General features: G+C 58.6%; 2 protein-coding genes across 3 annotated transcripts; both read left to right on the top strand.

The window, feature by feature from the left end:
* Positions 1-425: 425 nt before the first annotated feature.
* Positions 426-11,577, top strand: MBOAT7 (membrane bound O-acyltransferase domain containing 7). Of its 2 annotated transcripts, XM_045987966.1 has the most exons (8): positions 426-662; positions 1,361-1,439; positions 1,535-1,664; positions 2,208-2,334; positions 3,514-3,673; positions 5,970-6,330; positions 8,140-8,316; positions 10,486-11,577. In XM_045987966.1, the coding sequence occupies exons 2-8, from the start codon at positions 1,364-1,366 to the stop codon at positions 10,871-10,873; spliced, it is 1,419 nt and encodes a 472-aa protein (XP_045843922.1). In that variant the 5' UTR covers positions 426-662; positions 1,361-1,363; the 3' UTR covers positions 10,874-11,577. The 2 variants fall into 2 exon arrangements, with proteins under 2 accessions (XP_045843922.1, XP_045843923.1); XM_045987967.1 differs by lacking the exons at positions 426-662; positions 1,361-1,439; positions 2,208-2,334 and having other exon boundaries at positions 1,551-1,664.
* Positions 11,578-11,748: 171 nt separating this feature from the next.
* TMC4 (transmembrane channel like 4) lies at positions 11,749-23,111 on the top strand. Its single transcript, XM_045987334.1, has 15 exons — positions 11,749-11,910; positions 12,426-12,639; positions 14,002-14,147; positions 14,404-14,636; positions 14,719-14,840; positions 19,131-19,278; positions 19,967-20,134; positions 20,345-20,508; positions 20,763-20,889; positions 21,161-21,258; positions 21,537-21,720; positions 22,010-22,140; positions 22,238-22,393; positions 22,674-22,752; positions 22,850-23,111. Exons 1-15 carry the CDS (start codon positions 11,832-11,834, stop codon positions 22,916-22,918), a joined length of 2,118 nt encoding a protein of 705 aa, XP_045843290.1. The 5' UTR covers positions 11,749-11,831; the 3' UTR covers positions 22,919-23,111.
* The last annotated feature ends 99 nt before the right edge of the window (positions 23,112-23,210 follow it).

Raw genomic sequence — 23,210 nt, 5'->3', positions numbered from 1 at the left:
ACCTCCCCCAGCCGCTTGGGCTCCGCCTCTAGAAAAAGTGAGGCTTATTACCTTGGTCCCGCCCTGGTAGCGTACACGTCAGCTGGGGTCCCGCCCCCTCAGGCTGCACTGCTGTTAGCCCCGCCCCCTTGGAACGATCCAGATCACGCCTCCCTTCGTGTTGCTTAAGTCTGTGGCCCCGCCTCCTTCTTACCCTCTACCCCAGACTCCGCCTATCTCTTAATCTGAGTCAAATGAAGTCTGTGACTCCACCCACTTCCGGCCGAAGCTCTTGGCCCCGCCTACATCCGAACTGAGACCGAAGCTCGTGGCCCCGCCTCCAAACTGCCGCCGATTGTGCCCCAAGGAACCCGAAGCGGAAGCCCCGCCTCCTCCCGAAGCTTCGGGCCCCTCCTCCTGGCAAGCCCGAGGCTCCGCCTCTTTACGTGCTCCCGGCTCGGCTGCGGTGCGGTCCAGGTGCGGCGGCGGAGTGGTCCTCTCCGGCGCTCGGAGCCCGCCGCTTCCCTGCCTGGCCCGCAGCCTGACGGAGCTGCGCACCCGGCCCGGGACCGCGACGAAGCGGCGCGCGCTGGGCGGGGGAGGCGTGGCCGGAGCCGGAGCGCCCGTGAGCAGGGACTGCTCGGCCGCCTCCTGCCCGGCGAGCGGCGCGGAGCCGGGCCCAGGTGGGCCGGGGCGGGGCCGCTTCGGGGGCAGGGCTAGGGGGTGGCTGCGGACCCGCGGGACAACCGGGGCGGGCGTGACACCGAGTGCGCGGCGGAGCGGGGAGTGGCGTAACCGCCTGTGGCTCTGCCGGGGAGGTCTGATCTGAGCTGGGGGGGAACTGGGGAGGAGCTGAGGGGGGCATCCTCCAGGCTTTGGGTGGGAGAAGCGTCTGCAGCTCTGGAGCAGGTGGAGGCTGGAGCCTGGGTTCCCGCAGAGGGAGGCCCACCGAGTCCCTGGATCCTCCGAGGAGGAGGAGACTGGGAGATCTGGAATCCTGGCCTCTCCACGGGAAGGGCCCGGGAGAAGGGTTGTTGCTGGGTTCTCAGAAAGCGATGTCTGAATATTTGGGTCCTCAGTGAGGGGGGAGTAGCTTTGATTTCTGCGATCGCAGAGGGGCTGAGAGGTCTGGATTCCAGGAGAAGAGAACTGGTGGTTTGGGTTCTCAGAAAAGCGGGGCTGGGGGTGGATTCCTTTATCTTCAAAGGAGGAAGGTTCTGGAGGTCCGGATTCCCCTTCGCAGAGGAGAAGAGCTGAGGGTGGGACTCCATGATCCTCGACACCTGGGGACTAGGGAGAGTGAATTCCTGAATCCTCCCAGGGAGAGGGGTGAAGGCCCGGATTCCTGGGTTCTCACCGTGAATCTCTGCCCCTCCCCCAGACCATGTCGCCTGAAGAGTGGACTTATCTAGTGGTTCTTCTTATCTCCATCCCCATCGGCTTCCTCTTTAAGAAAGCTGGTGAGTCAGGTTCCCTCCCTAGTGGAAAAAGGGGGGGGGGGAGGCAGGGGAGTCCCTGGAAGGTTCCAGGCTTATGCTGTCCCTTCTCCCTGCAGGACCCGGGCTAAAGAGATGGGGGGCAGCAGCTGTGGGCCTGGGGCTCACCTTGTTCACTTGTGGCCCCCACACTTTGCATTCTCTGGTCACCATCCTTGGGACCTGGGCCCTCATCCAGGCCCAGCCATGGTGAGGATTTGGTGGGGAGGGCGTGGGGAGAGGGGAAACAGGAGGGGGGAGTGGAGGGGGAGGAGGAAGCAACCCATTATCCTCTTTGGGTCTGTCTCCCTTTCTGCCTTTGTCTCTGGGCGTCTTTTGTTTATCTCTGGATTCTCTGTGTCGTTGCGTCTGTTTTTCTTCCTTTCCTGCCTCTTCTGGGTCTCGTCCCTGTGTGTCTCACCTGGTCCCTGAGATCCAGGTCTTGTATTCAGGAGAAAGGAGGACTTGTGCAGGCCCTGCTACCATTCGCGTTTCTATCATATCTCTCTCTCTCCTTTTTCTTGCCTCCTGCAGAAAAAATGGAGGACTGGAGGGTTTTCACCCAAAAGCCTCTCTTGAGCCCTCCTCGTTCTCTTCTCTGTCGTGGTGCATTTCTGTGTGGCTGTGCCCTTTCTTCCACGGTCCCTCCCCCATTTTCTGTGGGAGGTGGGGGAGGATCTGTAACTGGAATCTGGGGGAGGCCGAGGTGAGGGCTCTGTACCCAGCATGGCTGGCCTTCTGCCTTTGCCCCAGCTCCTGCCACGCCCTCGCCCTCGCCTGGACCTTCTCCTACCTCCTGTTCTTCCGCGCTCTCAGCCTGCTGGGCCTGCCCACTCCTACACCCTTCACCAATGCCGTCCAGCTGCTGCTCACCCTGAAGGTCAGACTCCCCTCCAGCCCTCCCTTTGTGTGCGGGGGATCTCCCCATCCTCACGTCCCCCTCCCCCCACTCCCCGGGGAGCAGGGGAGGTGGGCTTTCGTGTCCCACACACTCCAGGGGTGGGACGTCACCTCTCTTGTGCTCTGGGGCAGGCCCTCACCTCCCAGCTATGCTCTGGGGTAGAGAAGCACATTCCCACCACCCCGCCCCCCACCCTCCTAGCGTAGCTGTCTGAGTGCTTCCCCGATGTGCTCTCGAGGACTGCATGTTGGTAGCGAGCCATTTAGCGAAGTAGGAGAAACAGCTTGGGAGAGAAGGCACTTACCTAAGGTACAAAAGCAGGATGCCTGGGTCTGGCTGTCAGTCACCGGGGAAGATGGGTGAAAGCAGATCCCCCGGTCCCACTGGAGACAGAAAGGTCAGGAGCTGCCGGGTGCTGGGCTCGCGAACCAGGTCTTGCCTGCATCCTGTCTTCTCCCCAGGAAGGCGAGGACAGGCAGGAGTCCGTTAGCCAAAAGTTGGAGGGAGAGCCTTTCAGGATGTTGGAGCAGCATGTGGAAGGGAGCAGACCGGTGTTGGGGGGCGGGCAGGCCACACGCATTCAGCCCGAGGGATGGGGGTGGGGAGCAACCCAGAAGCGACAAACTCCGAGATCCACAGGGTTAGATGTGGGGAGGAAGGAAGGTTTCTGGCCTGAGCAGTTAAATGGCTGCTGGTGCATTTGTGAGGAGACAGGCCGGAAGAGGACCTGCTCTGGGGAGTGGGGAACACCGTGTTCCCCTCCAGGTGCGTGAAGTTTGAGGAACCCTGGAGGACTGTCAATGGCCAGAGGCCCCGGGATGGGTTTGGGGGTTGGAGGGAGGAGCCCAGTCTGGGGGTACAGTTCGGAGATCCCGAGAGCATGGGTGATACCAAGGCACGGGCTGCAGAGGAACCCAGAAAAGGGAGCACAGAGGGGGAAAGACCCAGGAGGGAGGGTGGGGGACACCCGCTGGCGAGAAGCCACTACCCTGCCACTCCTGACTCCAGATGCCCACTGCCCGGGGCAACGGACCTCAGTTCCCCACCCAGCTCCCAGGGGCACGCTGGCCACAGCATCCCTCAGCTGCTGCAGGAGGGGGCGGTGAGGAAGGCCCGGGTCTGTCTGATCCGTCGCCCACCCATGCCCCTTTCCCCCAGCTGGTGAGTCTGGCCAGTGAAGTTCAGGACCTGCACTTGGCCCAGAGGAAGGAAATGGCCTCCGGCTTCAGCAAGGGGCCCAGCCTGGGGCTCCTGGCCGACGTTCCCTCCCTGATGGAGACGCTCAGCTACAGCTACTGCTACGTGGGAATCATGACAGGTGAGTGTGCCTGCGCCCCCAGGCCTGTCCCCTGCCCCTTGTCATCCTTTGTCTCCGCTCCGCACCCCGGGTTTGGTGTCCATCGGGTGTCCCTGCCTCCACTCCAGTGTCTGCTCCTCTGAGGGCGACCGTCAAGGCATGGGTCTAGCTCAGACTCCCCCACTGCTCTCCAGAGCAGACACAGACAGTTCTCGGCCTCAGTGATGGCTCCCGGCTTCTTGGGGGGACATGGGATGAAGCGGAAAGGTCCACACAGCTGCACTGTTTCTGCCACCCGGGGAACAACTATTCCCGTTACGCTCCCACTTGTGCCTTGGAATGGTTTTCACTCGTGTTGACCTTCCAGAAGGTTCTCTTTTTAGTGGCAGCTGTGATTACTGGGCTGTAATCGGCATGTTCGCCCACTGAAACGACATGCCATTCGCTCGCTCAGTGGAGTTGCAGGTCCAGCCGTCACTGCCATGTCATTGTAGGACAGTTGCGTCACCCCACAAGGGGACCGCAGGCCCTGCTGCCATCATTCTTCCAGCCTCCAACTGCCCCCAGTCCGTGGACACCACTGGTCAGCCTCCTGTCTCTGTAGACTTGCCCATTCTGATCATTTACGAATGGGATCCTGCTTTCTGGGAGTGTAGGACCCCTACACTGTGTGTGTGTCTGACCTGGGAGGCTGTCACTTCTGTCCATCCCACTGCCCCCTCCCCTGGCCAGGTCTACAACTGTTTCGTCTCCATCAGTGACCCCCTGTGGTCCCTGCCCTGCTTGGGGCGGTGGGGAGCAAGGGAAACCGGATTGCAGCACTTTGCAGCCTGTGGTGGTTTCCTAGGTCTTTGAACAGAGCTCCCAGTCCTTAGTACCTGTAAGGCCGGGCGCCTCGCGCCTGCTGGCCTCTGACTTCCCCCACCAGCCTCTTCCTCCCCAGAAGCACTGATCGACTCCCTCCCTCACACACAGCTGCCTCCCACCCCCACCCTCGGGGTCTGGCTTGTCCATCCCCATCTGCCAGAGGGACTTGTCTCCATAGCGTCCCTTCTCCAGGTCTTTGGTCCTCTCAATCTGGCTGTCCTCTTTCTCTTTGAGTCCTGTGAACTCTCCCTTTCTGGTTTCTTTCTTTTAAGATTTTATTTTATATTTTTAATTTCTCCTCCTTCCAAGTTTTATTTAAATTCTTGTTAACATATAGTGTCGTATTGGTTTCTGGAGAATTCAGTGCTTCTCACAAATGCCCTCCTTAATGCCCATCCCCCATCCAGCCCATCCCCCGCCCATGTCCCCCCATCAGCCCTCAGTTTGTTCTCTATCATTAAGAGTCTCTTACGGTTTGCTTCCCTCTCTTTTTCTCCCCTTCCCCTGTGTTCCTCTGTTCTGTTTCCTAAAGTCCGTATATGAGTGACGTCACGTGGTGTTTGTCTTTCTCTGACTTATTCACGGAGCATTGTACTCTGTAGTTCTGTCTACGTCATTGTGAATAGCCGGATTTCATTCTTTTTGTTGGCCGAGTAATATTCCTTTGTGTATACACACCACACCTAAGATTGTATTTTTTTTTAAAGATTTGATTTATTTATTTGTCAGGGAGACAGTGAGAGAGGGAACACAAGCAGGGGGAGTGGGAGAGGGAGAAGCAGGCTTCCCGCCAAGCAGGGAACCCGATGTGGGGCTCCAATCCCAGGACCCTGCATCATGACCCAGAGCTGAAGGCAGATGCCCAACGACTGAGCCACCCAGGGCCCCTTATGATTTTATTTTTTTTTTAAGATTTTATTTATTTGATAGACAGAGATCACAAGTAGGCAGAGAGGCAGGCAGAGAGGCAGGCAGATAGAAGGAGAAGCAGGCTCTCTGCCGAGCAGAGAGCCCACTGTGGGGCTCGATTCCAGGACCCTGGGACCACGACCTGAGCCACCCAGGGACCCCTAAGATTGTATTTTTAAGTCACCTCCACACCAGCACCCAACATGAGGCTGGAACTTAGGACCCCAAGATCAAGAGCCTCCCAACTCACTGGCTTCTTGTCCCTTTGAGTCTCCCTCCCCTTATTCCAGGTTTCATACCCATTCCCTACCCTCTGGGCTTCCAGACCCTGAGCTGTGGCCCCCCTCCCAGCCCTAGGAGTCTCTGACCAGTTGTCCCCTCCACAAGTCTCTGCTGCTCCCCCCCATCCAGTTCACAGTCTCGGGCCCCTTCACCAGTCTCTGCTTCTTCCCCGCCCCACCCCAGTTCCCCAGCCTCCAGACCCCCAGCCTCCAGACCCCAAGCGTCTGACCAGCTGACCCCTCCCTCCCTCCCGCCACAGGCCCGTTCTTCCGCTACCGCACGTACCTGGACTGGCTGGAGCAGCCTTTCCCGGGGGCCGTGCCCAGCCTGCGGCCCCTCCTGCGCCGCGCCTGGCCGGCCCCGCTCTTCGGGCTGCTCTTCCTGCTGTCCTCGCACCTCTTCCCGCTGGAGGCCGTGCGCGAGGACGCCTTCTACGCCCGCCCGCTGCCCGCTCGCCTCTTCTACATGGTCCCCGTCTTCTTCGCCTTCCGCATGCGCTTCTACGTGGCCTGGATTGCCGCCGAGTGCGGCTGCATTGCCGCCGGCTTCGGGGCCTACCCCGTGGCCGCCAAAGCCCGGGCCGGGGGCGGCCCCACCCTCCAATGCCCACCCCCCAGCAGGTCAGGCAGTGGGAGGGAGGCCTCCCCAGACCCGGCAGGCCCCATCAGCGCAAATTGGCCCTGCCCCTAGCAGGGAGGAGAGCGGGGGAGCAGGGGGGGCGGGGTCACCACCTGTTGTCAGTGCAGTGTTGCCCCTGGCCTAGGGACCTGCCCCTCTCCTAGGGAGCAGCACTCCCGGGACCTCCTGCTGCCCCTTGTGCTACTGCTTGTCCCCTCTCGGGATGGTGAACTGCTGTCTGTTGTCAGGAGAAGGAAGGTGGCTTCTCAGCGACCATGTGCCTCCCCTCTGTCACCATGGAAGTGTCACCCCAGTAACTCCGTTGTTCTGGTTACTTGGGATACCATCTTTGGGCTGGGCTGGGCCCACTCTTTGTTGCTAGGGCAGTGATTCCCTAACTGGCCTGCCACTCTTTGCTAGGGAAGCGGTTCCCTAGCAACCGTGGCCTGTCCCTTCCTGCCCCAAGAGTGGCTTACCCCCTCACCCCCCAGACTGCCCTTTGCTGCTATAACCCTGCTCCCCTTCCCCCCAACCATGGGATACCCTGGCAGCCTGCACTTTCTAGGGAAATGGCATCCCTGATCGTGCTGCCCTCTATCGGGGGTGGGGGGTGATACTCCTAGCCACCGCAGGCCGCTTTCCTACCTTTGCCCAGGACATACCCTGGTAATGATGGATTGACCTGGTTAACAATGTTACACCCCTCTCCACCCCACTGTCAGTAATTAGGGGCGTCTTGTTGCTAAGGAAGTGTGGCACCTGTGTTGCTAGGGAAATGATGTCCCAGCAGCGGGGAATGGACCGCCCCACTCTTCCTGGCAACCAGGGGTGGCCTTCTGTCTGGAACTAGGGCAGTCCATTGATGTAAATTATGAATTCCTCCTTGCTCGGGTTGGGCCATCCCCTAGTTGTCATGGACAGCCATTCTGTTAGTGGGGAAGCAGCACCCCCACACAAATTTCAGTCACTGCCCTAGTAACCATGGGTGGACCTCTGGTCACTAGAGAGGGTGTCTCCCAGAAAAAGTCAAGCAGGAATTGAAGGCTTTCCTAAATATGCTGGGCCCTGCTCTCAGTAGATGGCTCCCGTCCCATTATCAGAAGCCACCAGCGGTTCCGGTGGGGGTGGGATGTTCACCACTGCTGGGGTTGTTGGCGGCAGGGACTCAAGAACCACTGTATTGCTGGAGATGACACTTCTTCAAAGTCATAGGGACCAACAGCCACGAAGGGCCCTTTCTGGAAGCGTTTCTAAACATCCCAGGCCTTGTTGCTAAGGAATGCCCTTTCCCTAGCAACAGAGACCGTCCAGGTGTCACGTGGTCTAGAACATCTCCCTAGCAACCACAAGCCCTCTCCTTGTTAGGGATGCTCCTTCCCTAGCAATCACAGCATCTGGACCACTTAGAAGGGACCACACCTGGAGGCCCCTGGGAATGTAGTGAGCTTGGCTGCTGAGGAATGGCCTTTCCCTAGCATCTAGAGCAGTGAAGGGCCAGGTTGCTAAGGACTCGTAGCTTAGCAACTATAGCCCCTCCAGGTCTTTGTTGCTGCTGCAGCCCCCTTACCAAGAGGAGGAGGACCCCGCTGTTGGTGAACTGTGCCCCTCCTCCCGCCCCCACCCGACCTCCCTCCCCAAAAAGGCTCCCGCTGAGCTACCCTCCCCTATTGCCCTAGCACACGTGGCAGCCAGAGCTCTTCCCTGGCCAGGATCCCCTCCTGAGCGGCCGGGGCTGGGACAGGAGCCAGCGTCGGGAGGGGGCCTGGCTGAGCTGCATGTCTATCCCCCATCCTCACCCTCCACCCCCCCAGTCCGGAGAAGGCGGCTTCGCTGGAGTACGACTATGAGACCATCCGCAACATCGACTGCTACGGCACGGACTTCTGCGTGCGCGTGCGGGATGGCATGCGGTACTGGAACATGACGGTGCAGTGGTGGCTGGCGCAGTATATCTACAAGAGCGCGCCCGCCCGCTCCTATGTCCTCAGGTGAGCCGGCCAGCCGCCCCCCCACCCCGCCCCCGGGAAAACACGGAACTACAGCTCCCGGCGGCGCCTGGGGCTGCCCGCGGCTTCCCTGCAGGCCGCCGCCCCCGAGGATCATGGGAGTTGTAGTTTCTTGAGGCTGGTGCCCTGCTGTGGATTCGCGTTGCTCTGGGGCTAGACCGCTCCCCCTCCCTGGGCCTCAGTTTCCACCTCTGTAAAGGCGGCCTCCTTCGACAGAAGCAGCGTACTGAATCCTGTGGACTCTGGCCAGACTCTGGAATCCTGGCCCCGCCAGCTCCAGAGAAAGCTTTACGCAGCAGACCTGTGTTTGTTCCAACTCTCTAATGGGGGGAATGCTGTTACCAGCTACATAGTTTGCGGTGAGGGCGAAACGCGGTAAAGTGTGACGTGTACTCACCCGCTAGGTGAGTGGTCACCGCATCTTAGCCTTTTCTCGTCACTCATCTGGTATTTCTCCAGTGGGAGCCGAGTGTGGCCATTGTGCTGTTCGCAGCCTTAGGACGCAGGACTTGGGAGGACATGGAGGCCCAGCGAGGTGATCCAGCCCGCCGGCATCCCTCGGTCTTCCAGAGCTGGCACATGAGGCTGCTGGGGCGCGGCTGACACGTGTCTGCTGGAAGCAGTTGCTGGTGGCCCCAGGCGCCACTCAGAGCGGGCTTAGGATGGGTGTGGGGAGGAGGAGGCAGCATCCAGCCAGGTGCTGGCTGTTGGGGACTGAGGGCCCAGAAGGGCCAGTCCAGGGGTGGGGAGATCTGGCGGGAGGTGGGTGGAGGAGCGGGACAGGTGAGGGGACCTGATGGCTCTGGGGTCACCGAGCCCAGGGTGATGGTCACATTCAGCCAGGGTTACTGGATGGGGCATTAGATGGATGACATTGATGACCTGCAGAAGGTCGGGGTAAGAAGCGGTCACTCCAATGTCCTCAGGTGGTGGCGATACCGAAAACTCTGGGGCCGAGCATCGGGGCAAAGCCCAGTGTTTGCTTGGGGGTTCTCGAATGGGAGCCATCATCCCACAGTCCGGGGGGGCACTGGCAAGGTCTGCAAATGTTGTAACTGGAAGGTGCTGCTGGCGGCCAGGGGTTAGAGGCCCGAGATGCTCCTCCAGCCTGGGAGGCACAGTACAGCCTGCCTATAGCACAGAATCATCCATCCAAGCCCCAGATGTCCACAGTGTGGAGATGGAGAAACCCTGGTGTGGACTAGGGACGAGGAGGAGCCGGCGAAGTCACAGTCCTTGAGCTAGGAAGAGAGTTGTGAAAGTGGGAGCCTAGTGAACCAAGTGTTTCGAGGTGGAGGGACGATGTCTTGTATCAGATGATGTACAATGGAGGTGGGGGTTGAGCAGGACGGGAGGAGGAAGTCTCCAGAACCTTGAGCAGCAGTTTGGAGGACGGAAGTGAAAGCCAGCTGTTGCCGTTGGGGGGAGGCCGGAAAGGGGGAAGGGCTGGGGGGAGCGTTGTTCTTTGGAGAGCAGTCACTGCACAGAGGAGCGGCCAGACTGGGCAAGCAGAGTAGGACCGAAGCCCAGAGCCCAGGTGCGCCTGCGTGGAGTTCCAGGTGCCCAGTGCCCTGCTTCCCCCTGTTGGGGGCCCTCACCTAAATACTCCCAACCCACAGAGCTTTTTCTCCACCACAGATAGAAAAGAAAAAGTTGTGTTCATGGATTAGTATAAACCAGGCTGCGCTACACACTTCGAGGAACCTGCTAGGGAAATCACAACAGGAAGAAACCTCCCCTTTTTATAGACCCACAGACAAGGAAGAGCCCCCTTCCCCAGCCCAGATCACAGCCCATGGCACAGCCTGCTCTGATTTCTCCGTCTTGCATGGAAGTGGGACCAGAGCCTGACTTTGTGGGTCGTCAACAGAGAGCACGTTTGGGTCCATAAAAAGAGGGGAACGCGGTTGGAGATTTCTGAGTCTACCTGAATCAGAAATTACACTGATCCCCAAAAGGAAGTGGCTGGGGGCTCAAGTTCATGGGTCTTAAGGAAAGATGTGCTGAGAGGATTAAGTGGGTTCCTGAAGCTCTAGAGAGTAGTGACTCCTGGGTCTGAGGGAGGAGGGGCCTGGAGTCTGGACTCAAGGTCTGAGGGAGGAGGGGCTGGGGGCTGGGCTCCCGGGTCCTGAGTCGCAACCTCTCCCCCAGGAGCGCCTGGACCATGCTGCTGAGCGCCTACTGGCACGGCCTCCACCCTGGCTACTACCTAAGCTTCCTGACCATCCCGCTGTGCCTGGCTGCCGAGGGCAGGCTGGAGTCAGCCCTGCGGGGGCGGCTGAGCCCCGGGGGCCAGAAGGCCTGGGACTGGGTGCACTGGTTCCTGAAGATGCGCGCCTACGACTACATGTGTATGGGCTTTGTGCTGCTGTCCCTGGGAGACACCCTCCGGTACTGGGCTTCCGTCTACTTCTGCGTGCACGTCCTGGCCGCGGTCGCGCTGGGGCTGGGGCTGGCTCTGGGCGGGGGCGGCCCCAGCCGGAGGAAAATGGCGCCCCCAGCCGCCGGCCTTGCCCCGGAAAAGCTCCGGGAGGAGTAGGCAGGAGTCAGCCGCCACCGCACTCCCTTTGCGCGTCAGTCCGGCCACCAAGCTTTTGGCTGGGAATTCCGTGAACCAGGCTGCTGTCTCCTTTCCCAGAAAGCGCTGAATTTGGCTGGGGGCCTGGAGAGGTTTCCCGTTCCTCAGCTGGGCGCCCCCTCCCTCCCTCCCCCCCCCGCCTCCGATGCAGCAGGGCGGAGCGGGGGGGGACTCCCCCTGCTCCCCTGCTCCCCTGCCGGCTGCCCTGAGGGCTCAGGAAGCTGTCATCCCTCCTGGAAAGTCAAGGTGTTGTCCAGAGGAGAATCTCCCCTTGTCCCCACCGCGGCATCCAGAGTGCGCTGCCCTTCCCGCAGCGCCCCCAAAAGGGACCCCCGGGGCCACGGGGTTTCCCGGACAGATTGCCCTTTCCGGGAGGCCGGAAAGGGGCGCCGGCTGCAGGGCAGCTTCTGGGAGAGCAACCCTCTCTCCCCAGGCTTTTACCCCACGTTCACGGAACAGTGTTTCAGGCCCGGAAGGGAACATTATCCTCCCATTTCATAACGGGGAAACTGAGGCACCGAGGAGCCGGCCTTTGGACGTGGTTCTTGCAGCTTCCATCTGAGCCACCTCAGGGTCCCAGCGCTCCTGTCACCCTCTTGTCATTCTCTGGCCTAGAATAAGGTCGGAATGTGTGAACCTCCCCCCAATAAAATGTCTCACAAAGACCGTATGTGTGTCTGGGGGTGGTCACAGGTGTGGGGTTCCCCCCGGATGCGGGGTGATGGGCTCCGCTCCCAGGAGGCACACGGGCATCAGGGGGTTTCTGTTCCCAGAGGAGCTTCCGGAGCAGCCGCCCTGATGGTACTCCCCGCCCCCAGCCACCTGGTGGCCAGGTACGGACCTGCCCCAGTCCCTGCCTTCCCTGGGGCAGTCCCGGCCCGGCTGGCCGCTGGAGACGGAAGCAGTTTCACCTGGGGCCATGGAAGAGCGCCCGATGGGGGAACCGGAGGCCTGGGGCTCCTCTGGAGGGTGGCCGGCACCCCGGGGGGCCAGAGCAGGTGCGGGAGTCGGGGGCCGCGGACCCAGCCCCTGGGGCTGGTGGAAGTCCTGAGGGAGGCAGAGAAGGGAGGCCGGAACTCCAGGGTCCAGAGGGCAAAAGGCGGAGGGATTTCGATTCCTGGTAGTTTTGAGGGAGAGGGGAACCAGGGGATGGGGCTCCTGCGCCCTGGGGAGGAGTCTGGAGGTGCAGACTCCAGTCTCAAGGGAGGGGGGCCAAGTTCAAAAACTGAGTAAGCTGGAAAAGGAAGTTGAAGAGTGGGCTTCTCAGTCCTGAGATAGTAGGGGCCTAGAGGGCCCACATTTGGGTGCTTGCGGGGCATCAGGCCCAGACTCCTGGGTCTGAGGGAGGAGGGGCTGGGGGTCTGGACTCCTGGGTCTGAGGGAGGAGGGGCTGGGGGTCTGGACTCCTGGGTCTGAGGGAGGAGGGGCTGGGGGTCTGGACTATTGGTCTGAGGGAGGAGGGAGCGGAAGCTGGGACTCCTGCGTCCTCCCAGTCCCTGCTGTCCTGCCCCAGGCCCGTCGCTCTCTTCTGTGCTGAATGAGCTCCCCAGTGCCGCTACTCTTCGGTACCGAGGCCCTGGGGTTCTGCCATGGGGGGCATCGGAGGAGGAGGAAGAAGATGGAGACAGGAATATCCAGGCCATTGCAGAAGCTGCCCAAAAGGAGCTGGAGGAGCCCCTCCCCTCCCGGGAACTGCCGTGGCCCCTGCAGGCCCGCCGGGCACACAGGTGAGTCTCCTGTCCCACCTCCAGCCAGGTGAGGGCCGTCCTTCAGCTTGTTGGCACTGTGTCTCCTCCTCACTGGGTCGTCCGATGCTCCCTGCTTCTCTTGGCATCTTTCGCCCATGCCCATGTCTCTGCTTCTCTGACTCCAAGGAGTCTTGTCTCCCTGACGCTGGGACTCTTCCCTCGGCCAGGTTCACAGTCTCAGTCTCTGCTCAGGCTCTTTCTCCCTGGGCCTGAAATCTGTTCTTTGCGTTTCCCTCTCTACAGTAAGTCTGTCTCTGCCTCCGGACTCTTCCTCTTTCCCTCCCCGGTCTGCAGAATTCGCAGGGCTGCTGAACAATGAACGTGCTGGCGGCTAGGTCAACACTGACAGGTGTCCCCTGCTATCCCAAGGACAGTGTCCTAGCAAACCTTTCATAAACCTGCTCGGCATAGAGCAGAGTCCTGTGCGTCTTTCCTAAAAACAAAGAAGGTACTGGAACTTCGGGCAAGCGGGGGGTACCTGTGGGATACCATTTGTTCCCAGAAACAGCAGAAGCTAAGAAGCAGGTGCGAGGCTCTTCTGAGAATGGGGTCGTGTGTCTGGATATTGTTCTCCAAACCCCATCGTTCTGGGGTTTTAGGGCAGTTTCGTCACACAGCCATGTTTGGTGAGATCTTTGGCCGCTAGTGACAGAAGGCACCACCCAGCCCTGCTCGTCTCCCTGCAGCTGCGGGGGAGGTTCCCCTAGCAACCAGCCCCCACTCTTAGTTGGGTGCAAACACACCTCATTTATTTTACAAAAGACACATTTATCGCATCACTTAGGGCATCCCAAGGGTTTGCCAGGGACAGGGACAGAAACCAGATATATATTTATAAATCACAGGATCACACCTTCCTTTTTTCTTTCCCTTGTTACTTTTCCTTTATGACATTTGCCTACAGAAAAGTGTACGAGGCATTGTGTATACACTGACAGTGTTCCCATGGTGAGCTCCCAGGCAGACTCCATGGAGGGCAAGAGACACCTCGGCGGGACCCAGAGGCACCCCACGTGCCCCGTATCACCCCCTTTCTCCCCACAGTGTCCCCTCCCAGACGTCTAGGACGAGCTCTCGCTTTCCTGTGGCGCTTTGCCACCGGCGAGTGCATCCCTACAGGGCAGGCTGCGTGCTTGCCCAGAGCTCCGTGCGGGGATCCCTGCGGTCTGAGTACCCAGCCGGGCTTCTGTGCCTCTTCCTGTTGGCCCAGAGTATCCCTAGTCACCGATATGCTGCCGTTGACTTCCTGGTCCCGCTCTTGTCTTGTTGCTACGTTTGGGTGGTGTCCAGTTGGGGCTGCTGGGCCCTTCCTATTCCGCTCTGAATCTGTTTTCCCACCAGGCAGAGCCATGCCAAGGACCAGGGTGCTCAGAGATTGGGTTCCAGAGGCGAGCAGTGGGCCCTGTGGCTTCGGCGGTCCAAGGAGAAGATGAAGGCGGGCCTGCACACCTTGCAGCCCTGGGCGTGGACGCTGAAGAGAATCGGGGGTGCAGTGGGGTTGAGGCTGGTGTCTTGGGGCGGGTCCTACTCCCGGGTCTGAGGGAGGAGGGGCTGGGGGCCTGGACTCTGGGTCTGAAGGAGAAAGAGCTGGGGGTCTGGACTCCCGGGTGTGGAGGAGGTGGAGGCTGGGGTCTGGATTACTGGGTCTGAGGGAGGAGGGTCTGGGGGCCTGGACGCTCCAGTCTGAAGGAGGAGGCCCCAGACTCAGAAAGGAGCCCCAGGCCTCTCTGGCTCCCCCTGCAGGCCAGTTTGGCGCGGGCACGGAGTCCTACTTCTCCCTGCTGCGTTTCCTGCTGCTTCTCAACCTGCTGGCGTCCATACTTAAGGCCTGCATGACGTTGCTTCCCACCTGGCTGGAAGGGACTCCCCCGGGTCCCCCGGGCCCTAACGCCTCCTCACCCTGCGGCTTCTATGACCCCAACCCCCAGGGCCTGGTTGCCTTCCCCACCCATCTCTTCAACCTGCTCTCAGGAGAGGTGCGTCCCTGGGAGAGCCCCTCTGAGCCTCAGGGCCCCCAGTTCTGATCGCCCAACTGCATGGTGCACTTTCCCTTTGCAGGGTTTTCTAGAATGGTCTCCTCTCTTCTATGGGTTCTACCCACCCCGCCCACACCTGGCAGTCACCTACCTGTGCTCTGTCTTTGTCATTGGCCTCCTGGACCTGCTGCTCATCCTCCATCGGTCAGTAACACTGGGCCCCCGGGGCCCCGGGGAGCTGGGGAGAGACTAGCACTGGGAGAAGACCCCTCCCCAAGGATCCAGAGTCTTGCTCTGTGATCCCTTTCTCTCAGTTGGACTTGAAATCACACTTAAAAATGCTTCATACATGCTAAAGACCAGGGACAATGATGGGCCGTTTCTCCTTCCTGGGGCTTAGGGATTAGGAGGGGAAGGTAAGATAGTAGCTGAGCAAAGTGACCACCTCTTTTCTGGAGGGGCGAGTGCTCTATGGGAAACAAACTGGGGTGGTTCGTTCATTCCCGCAAGAAATACGTATTGAGCCCCTACTATGTGCCAGCCCGTGTTCTAGACAGTGGACAAAACAGGACAAGAAACACACCCGACCGAGTCCTGCCCCAGTGAAGCTGACAGCTTATAAGCTGGAGACAGGTGATAAGCAGTCATCCATACATGAGTCAGTGACGGGGCGTGTTAGCAGGTCTCTGGACGCAGGGCTCTGGATGCAGCAGGTGAGGTGGGCTGCTGTCTTATTAGGTGCCCAGGGCCACCTCATTGAGACAAGACCTCTAAACAAAGCAGTTGAGAGGGAGAGGGATCGGTCAAGTAAATACCAGGGCAGAGAGCATCACAGGCAGAGCGCACAGCCAGAGCAGGGCAGGAGCAGGGTGAGGTGGTGCAGGGCGCCCTGGGCAGCCAGTTGGCCCAGGGCGGAGGCAGTGGGGGGAGCCGGTGGAGACGCACCTGCTGTCTGTAAAGGATTTGGAGGCTTTTGGAGCGAGATGGGACTCCCTGCAGGTCCTTGAGCAGAAGATCACCCTGATCTGATTTAGGTTTTATAAAGGATTCTTCCTTTCTGGCTCTGTGGAAAAGAGAGGGAGGGAGGGAGAAGGAGAAGCAAGAAGGAAAGAAGGGAGGGAAGGGGGTAAGGGATGGACAAGCCCGTGGCGGGTGGAATCGTTACAAGGTATTGCGATCCAGGCAGGAGACGGTGGTGGCTTGGAGCGGGGTGGTGGCAGTGGCTGATTTTGGATTTTTCTTCTTTTTTAAAAGAACTGAATTTCTACCCACCCCCCAGCTTTCTTGAGATACAATGGACAGAAATAACATTGTGTAAGCTTAAGACATACAAAGTGTTGAACTGATACACTTATATATTGCAACATGATTGCCTCCATCTCTAGCCAGCGCTGGGAGACAGGAGACGTCAGGTTGTTTCCGTATCTTGGCTACTATTGGTAATGCAGTGAATGTGGGGTGCAGATGTCTCTTTGAGATCCTCTTTCCATTAACCTTGGATACATACCCAGAAGTGGGATTGCTGGGCGATACAGCAGCTCTGTTTTTAATTATTTTTTGGGGGGGACGGAGACCTCCATACTGTTTTCCACAGGGACGCACCAGTTTACGTTCCCAGCAGTGCACGAGGGTTCCCCACTCTCCACGTCCTCACCAACACGTGTTACGTCTTGCCTTCTTGATGAGAGCCATCCCGACGGGTGGGAGGGGATGGCTCATTGGGGTTTGATGGTCATGTCCCTGCTGACCAGTAATGACGAACACTTGCGCAAGCACCCATTGACCTTCTAGATGTTTGCAGAAAAATGTCTAGTCAGTTTCTCGGCCCCTTGAAAAATTGTTTTTTGCTGTTGGATGTTGTCTGGGTTCTTTTTCGATGTTTTTTCTACTAACCCCACTGTCAGGACGGGCCAATATTTTCTCCTATTCGTATTCACTCTGTGCATTGTTTCTCTTGCTGCACAGCGGATCTGACACGTGGGGTCGCCCCCCTTGCCCCTGTCTGCTTTTGCTGCTTGCGCTCTCGGTGTCCTGTCCAAAAGATCGCCCCCAAGGCAGGGGTCAAGGAGGTCTTCCATCATTTCTGTTTCTAGGACTTTTTTCAGCTTTAGGTCTTACATTGAGGTGTTTAATCCAAGTTAATTTCTGTGAGTGGTGTAAGCGGAGGCACAGTTTCATTCTTCTGCATGTGGCTGCCCAGTTTCCTCAGCATTTGTTGAAGACTGTCCTCCCCTCCCACTGAGTATGTGGGCTCCCTTGTCAAATATTAGTTGTTTGTGTATTTTTTTCTTCATTTAAAAAGTATCTCACATATCCAGAAAAATGCAGAAACCCAAGAACAGAGGTTGGTATGTGGCCATCCATATCAAGAAATAATACCCGACCAGCCTCCAGAAGCCCCCTCAAGACCTCAGGTTGCCTCTTTCCCCCTGAATTCCCCCCACCCCTTCCTTTCTGTTCACACCATGGACCGCTTCCGTCTGTTCTGTCCTTCGTATAAAAGGGAGTCTCTGGGTGTATGCTGAGTAGAGCCCAGAGGGTTCCCTACTGCTTGGAGGTGGGGCACAGAGAGGGTGGGAAGTGAGGACCGACCGGTGTTGGGCCTGCACACTTGGAAGGCCAGTGCTGTGGCTGCCGCGAAGGGGAGAGCTGTAGAGAGAGCCGTGTCGGCGGGGAGTGTGGCTTTGGCGGGTTGATTCCGAAGTGGCCTTTGGACAAACCAAGGGACTGGTGAGTAGGCAGTCGCACACATGGGTTCTGGAGACGGGTCCGGACTGGAGGCACAGATCTGGGACACACTGGCATTCGAGCAAGACTGGGAGTTCTTCCAGGGGCGGGACTGTAGTCAAAAAGGAAACCCAGGACTTAGAAAAAGTGGAGTGTCTCCTGATGCCATGCCTGGGACATCAGATGGAGGTCCCCCTACCTGGGTACACCTCACCACCCAGGAGCAGAGATGAACAGAGACAGATATAGAAAGCAACTTTTATGTTAAGAAGCAAGTCAGTGATGTCCGTTCGGGAGCAGTACTATATAGAAAATCAACGGGAGAATATGATGGGGAAGAGAGAGCAGGGATCAGCAGTTTTTTGCTGATAAAGTAAAGGCCAGATAGGAAACATGTTCATATTTTCGTTCATTTTCCAGCCATACAGTCTCTGTCTCAATTAAACTCTTCTGTTGTAGGACTAAGGCAGCTGTAGAGAGTAAGTCACAGCAGCTGTGTTCCAATGAAACTTTATTTACAAAATCTGGTGCTGTAGTTTACCACCCCCTGGGGTAGAGAAAGCATGGGGACCCTCACTAAATGGAGCGGTCAGTGAAGGACTGAGGAGGTGACTTGTAGGTAGAGACCAGAAAGAGAAGGAACCAGCCAGGTGAGCAACTAAGACCTGGGCATTCCAGGCAGCAGGAACTGCACGTGCGAAGGCCCTGTGGTGAGAAGAGGTTTGGAGTGTTCTGAGCTATGAAAGGCCAGGAGGAGGAGAAGGTGCAGGGACAGGATTTGAGTTTCAAGAAGTAGGGGGTCGAGATCAGGTGCGTGCTGGCTGGCTGTGCTATGAAGGAGCCTAACTTTCTTTTTTTTTTTTTTTTAAAGATTTTATTTATTTATTTGACAGATAGAGATCACAAGTAGGGAGAGAGGCAGGCAGAGAGAGAGAGAGAGGAGGAAGCAGGCTCCCTGCTAAGCAGAGAGCCCAATGTGGGGCTCGATCCCAGGACACCGGGATCATGACCTGAGCTGAAGGCAGAGGCTTTAACCCACTGAGCCACCCAGGCGCCCCAGGAGCCTAACTTTCAAGGACAAGGAGAAGCTGTGAAATATGTTTTAAAGGGCAGGGCCATCTAATCTGAATAAAAAGAAGGTTCCACTGGCGCAGGAACAGAATGGATTCAAGAGGGCGCAGGTGGAATCAGAGACCGGGGCGCAGGCATCTGTAATCGTCCACTCGGGAGAGGCGGGGGCTTGCACCGGGGCGGGGCGTTGAGCCTCTTGGCCCACCTTTCTCCGTGTTTTCCCCTCTCTGCGCTTCTCTGTCCCCTCCCTGGGTCTTTGCCCCACCCCTTGGAGATCTCCCCTCCTTTCTCTGGGCCTTCCTCCCCCGCCCCCTTTCTGGACATCTGTTCTTCCCTCTGAGTCTCTGACCCCTCTCTCTAAACATCTTGCCTTCGTTTTACTGTCCCCCTTTCTCTGAATCCTACCCCCTTTGGGCTCTCAGTCTCCCTTCTAAATGTGTCTCTCCCCAGGGTCTTTGTCTTTCTCACTCTGGGTCCCTGTGCCCGTTTCTCTGGAGCTCTGTCGCTATCTGCTGGGTGTCTTCCCTAGTCGGCCCCTGAATCTCTCTCTTGGTCTCTGACTCTTCCTCTGCTAGGTGGCAGCTCGCCCAACGCCCAAGGTCCTCGGGTTCTTTCCCCCTGTGTCCCATGAGATGGGTGCCCCCGCACTCGTGGCTGACCCTCCACACCCCGTCTCCTGGCTCTCCCCTCCCTTAGCTCCGTGTCAGGACTCAAACAGACGCTGTTGGCCGAGTCAGGGGCCCTGACCAGCTTCAGCCACCGGGTGTTCACCGCCTGGGACTTCGGCCTCTGTGGGGATGCGCACGTGCAGCTGCGCCAGCGCAGCATCCTCTACGAGTTGCAGGTGCGCTTAGGGATGGGGGTGTGCAAGCAGGTAAGGAGAGGGGGCGGGGCCAAGTACGTGGGCGGGGCCCCGAGACGGGGTGGGGCTCAGAAACGCCGGGTGGAGCTTTCTTATAAGGAGGCGGGCCTTGGGACATAAGACTGCAATAGGGATACCTGGTGTCAAAGGGTCTAGGAAAAAGCAAGCGGCGGGCGGTGGGGCGCGGTTGAGGGGGTAGGGGCAGGGCGGGAAGCTGCCAGAAGGAGCTTGATAGAACTGGAATTCCATACAGGGCATGCGTGCTGGGCGGGGCCTCAGGGGGCGGGAGGGGGGCGGGAGACGGAGCACAGGTCCTGGACTCAGGGGGCGGGGCTTTGTGTTGGGCGTGGCCTCAGGGGGTGGTGCGTGGGAGGACAGGATGTGGAGCGCTAGCTCAGCCTTCAGAGGGCGGGGCTTGGGGATACTGGGTGGGGCCTTGAGGGGGCGAGGTGTGCAGTGCTGGGGCGTGGGCTGTGGTGTGGGGTGCTGGGTGGGGCTGTGGAGGGGCGGGGCCGGGAGATCAAAATTGTCCCCTAGAGGACCATGGAGGCACTGGGACAAGGATTGTAGAACTCCTTAGAGGGGTGTTGCTCTATCAGTTCAGGCTGACAGAAGGACCCTGTAGGGCCTGGGGGAATTGAGCCCAAATGGACATCTTTCCCGTCCTCAGGTGGAGCTGGAGGAAGCTGTGGTGCGGCGCCAGGCTGCGGTGCGGACCCTGGGCCAGGAAGCCCGGGTGTGGTCGGTGCGCATCCTGCTCAATCTGCTGGTGATTGCACTCCTGGGAGCAGCCTTCTATGGAGTCTACTGGGCTGCAGGCGCCACTGTGGATCTGCAGGTGTGAAGGGTCCTGTGGTTCCAGCACGTACATTTCCAAGGTTAAAAGAGACTGAAGTCTATAATTCCTTAGGATCTTAGGAAGAGGGATGGGATGTACGTTTGGATCTTGGACTTTGGGATGCTGGAGGAAGAGGCTGGGGGAGGATGTTCAGCAAGGTTCTGAAGGACCAGAACCCTAGGGTCTCTTTGCTTGGTCCCTCTCTCCCAGGAGATGCCCCTTGTCCAGGAGATGCCACTGCTCAAGCTTGGGGTGGATTACCTTCCATCCATCTTCATCTCTGGAGTCAACTTCTTGCTGCCACCTGTGTTCAAGCTCATTGCCCCACTGGAGGGCTACACCAGGAGCTGCCAGATTGTTTTTATCCTGCTCAGGTTCTAGCCTTTGGGGGTGTGCTGGGGATGATGGCAGGGCTGGCCTGAAGGACACTGGCTCTAATACATAAGGCACGGAAATCCCCAGAATTCTGGACCCAGTGAGATCTGGATTCAAATCCTGATTCTTGTTCACAGAACCTACGTTTCTTCATCTGTGAAGTGGGGAGAACCGTGTGTTCCACACTGTTGTGGGCGGCGGGTTTCGGGTGAGCACTGGTCAGTGCTGATTCCTTTTCCCTTCCCCTTGCCAGGACCGTGTTTCTCCGCCTGGCCTCCCTGCTAGTTCTGCTCTTCTCTCTCTGGAATCAGATCACTTGCGGAGGCAAGGCTGAGGCTGAGGAGTGCAAAACCTGTGGCTACAATTACAAGGAACTACCGGTGAGAAGGAGAGGGGCCCCGAATCCTGGGTCTCTGAGGGTCCAGACTCCAGGTTTGAGAGGGAGGAGGAGTTTAAGGTGCTAGAACACCCTCCCATTGAGGACAAGGGTACAGATGATAAAAACAAAAACAAAATAAAAAAACTGAGGCCCCCCCCCCCCCCGCCCCAGACAAAGGATTGTTAGGATCTCACACGCTTGTGATTTGGAGGCCTGGATGCTCCAGGTGCCAGGGTCCTGAGGTCTTCCTGACCCATGACTTCCTTCCTCAGTGCTGGGAGACTCGGCTGGGGCAGGAGATGTACAAACTCCTGCTGTTTGATCTGCTGACTGGCTTGGCTGTCATGCTGCTCGTCCAGTTTCCTCGGAAGTGAGAGCCCCGCTCCTCACAGTGCCCCCACCCCCTTGGCTAGCCCCGCCTCTGCTCCGTTTCTTTGCCCTCTGTACGCAGACCCCTCCCTCCCATTACCTAGTTACTTCCCTCTGCCCCCGACCCTACCACTAGCCCTCTGGACACACCCACTCCAGGGCTTTGGAAGTTCCATGCCTATTCGATATCTTGACTTCCGATTGGTGGGCGGGGCGGCGGAGGCGGGGCAGGGCGGGCCACCACGCCTCTGACTCGACCCCGCCCTGCCCCGCCCCCAGGCTGCTCTGCGGCCTCTGTCCCGGGGCACTGGGTCGTGTGGTGGGAACCCAGGAGTTCCAGGTGCCCGACGAGGTGCTCGGGCTCATCTACGCGCAGACGGTGGTCTGGGTAGGAAGTTTTTTCTGCCCTTTACTACCTCTGCTCAACACGGCCAAGTTCCTGCTACTTTTCTATTTGAAGAAGGTGAGGAGTGTGGCGGATTCCTGGGTCCTGGAGGAGGATGGAAGCAAGGCTCCCCAACTACTAGATCCTGAGAGAGGAGGGGTCTGGGGGACAGACTCCTAGATGTGGGAGGAGGAGTTTAGGGCGTCTTAACTTGTCCGTCCAAGGGAAGAGGGGACCCAGACTCCTGGGTCTGATGACAGCAAAGGACCAGAGCCTTGCGGTTCCTGACTGAGAAGGGGCCAGGACTCCTGGGTGATGAAAAAGGACAGGCTAGGACTCACAGTCCTGTGTCTCCTTCTCGCCACAGTTCACCCTTTTCTCCACCTGCTCCCCGGCGTCCCGCACCTTTCGGGCTTCCACAGTGAATTTCTTTTTCCCCTTGGTCCTTCTCCTGGGTCTGGCCATCTCCGCTGTTCCCGTGCTTTACAGCCTTTTCCTGTAAGTGTGAAAGGCGCCTGCCCCCGCCCACTCCATCCTCATCCAGGATTCTGAATCGCCGTCATCCTTGAACACTGCCTGTCTCTGCGCTCTTCAGGATTCCACCTTCCAAGCTGTGCGGTCCATTCCGAGGGCAGTCGTCCATCTGGGACCACATCCCTGAGTCTATTTACACACTCCCGCAGACCGCCCAGGACTTTCTTTTTTTCCTGGGGACCCAGGCTTTTGCTGTGCCTCTTCTGTTAATCTCCAGGTGAGGGGGCCCAGACTCCTGGGTTTGAGTTTGTGTACCCTGGGGGCCCCACTACCTGTTTCCAAGGGAGGAGGGGGCTGGGTCCTTGACTCCTGGGTCTGAGAGAGGAGGGAGCTGGGGGGTCCAGACTCCTGGGTCTGAGGGAGGAGGAGGGACCTGGGGGCTCTGGATTCCTGGGTCTGAGGGAGGAGGAGGGAGCTGGGGGTCCGGATCCCTGGTTTCTAAGCAGCCATTACCCTGAAGATACTCCAAGAGCGTTCTGGCTTCCATTTGTCTCTAGCATCCTGATGGCATATACCTTGGCCTTGGCTAACTCTTACGGACGTCTCATCTCCGAGCTCAAACGTCAGATAGAGACGGTGAGCCAGACTGGGTTCGTGGGAAGAGGTCCTGGTTATGTTAAGAAGTAGGGGGAGAGGTCTGTCTCACCTCCACTTCTCTTTACCCTTTACTCAGGAGGCGCGGAATAAGGTCTTCCTGGCACAGCGCGCCGTGGCCCTGAGCTCGGCCAGAGGGGCTCTCTGACCTCCCCAGCCTCCCTTTTTAAGTCTCCGGCACGTCGACTCTAAGAGGGGAGAACTGGACAAGACCCCAAGCCCTTATAGCCCTGGGATTCGGAGATTTCCGGGGCCCTGGAGCTCCCCCACCCTGCCAAGTCCCTCACTCTCCGGCAAACCTTGCATCAATAAAGGCAGCTCAGGCTGCTGAGCGCTCCTAACTTGCATCCTGAGGCTCGGGCTGGGGGTTGGGTGAAGAGCAGGACACAGGCCAATCAATGTAGAGGCCTCGAGTGGACCGGACGCGCATGCCAACCAAT

Source organism: Meles meles, chromosome 19, assembly GCF_922984935.1.
Source record: "Meles meles chromosome 19, mMelMel3.1 paternal haplotype, whole genome shotgun sequence".
In the NCBI taxonomy this organism is placed as follows: domain Eukaryota; kingdom Metazoa; phylum Chordata; class Mammalia; order Carnivora; family Mustelidae; genus Meles; species Meles meles.
Note: the sequence above shows the minus strand (reverse complement) of the source record. Positions and strands in the feature narration are given on the sequence as shown.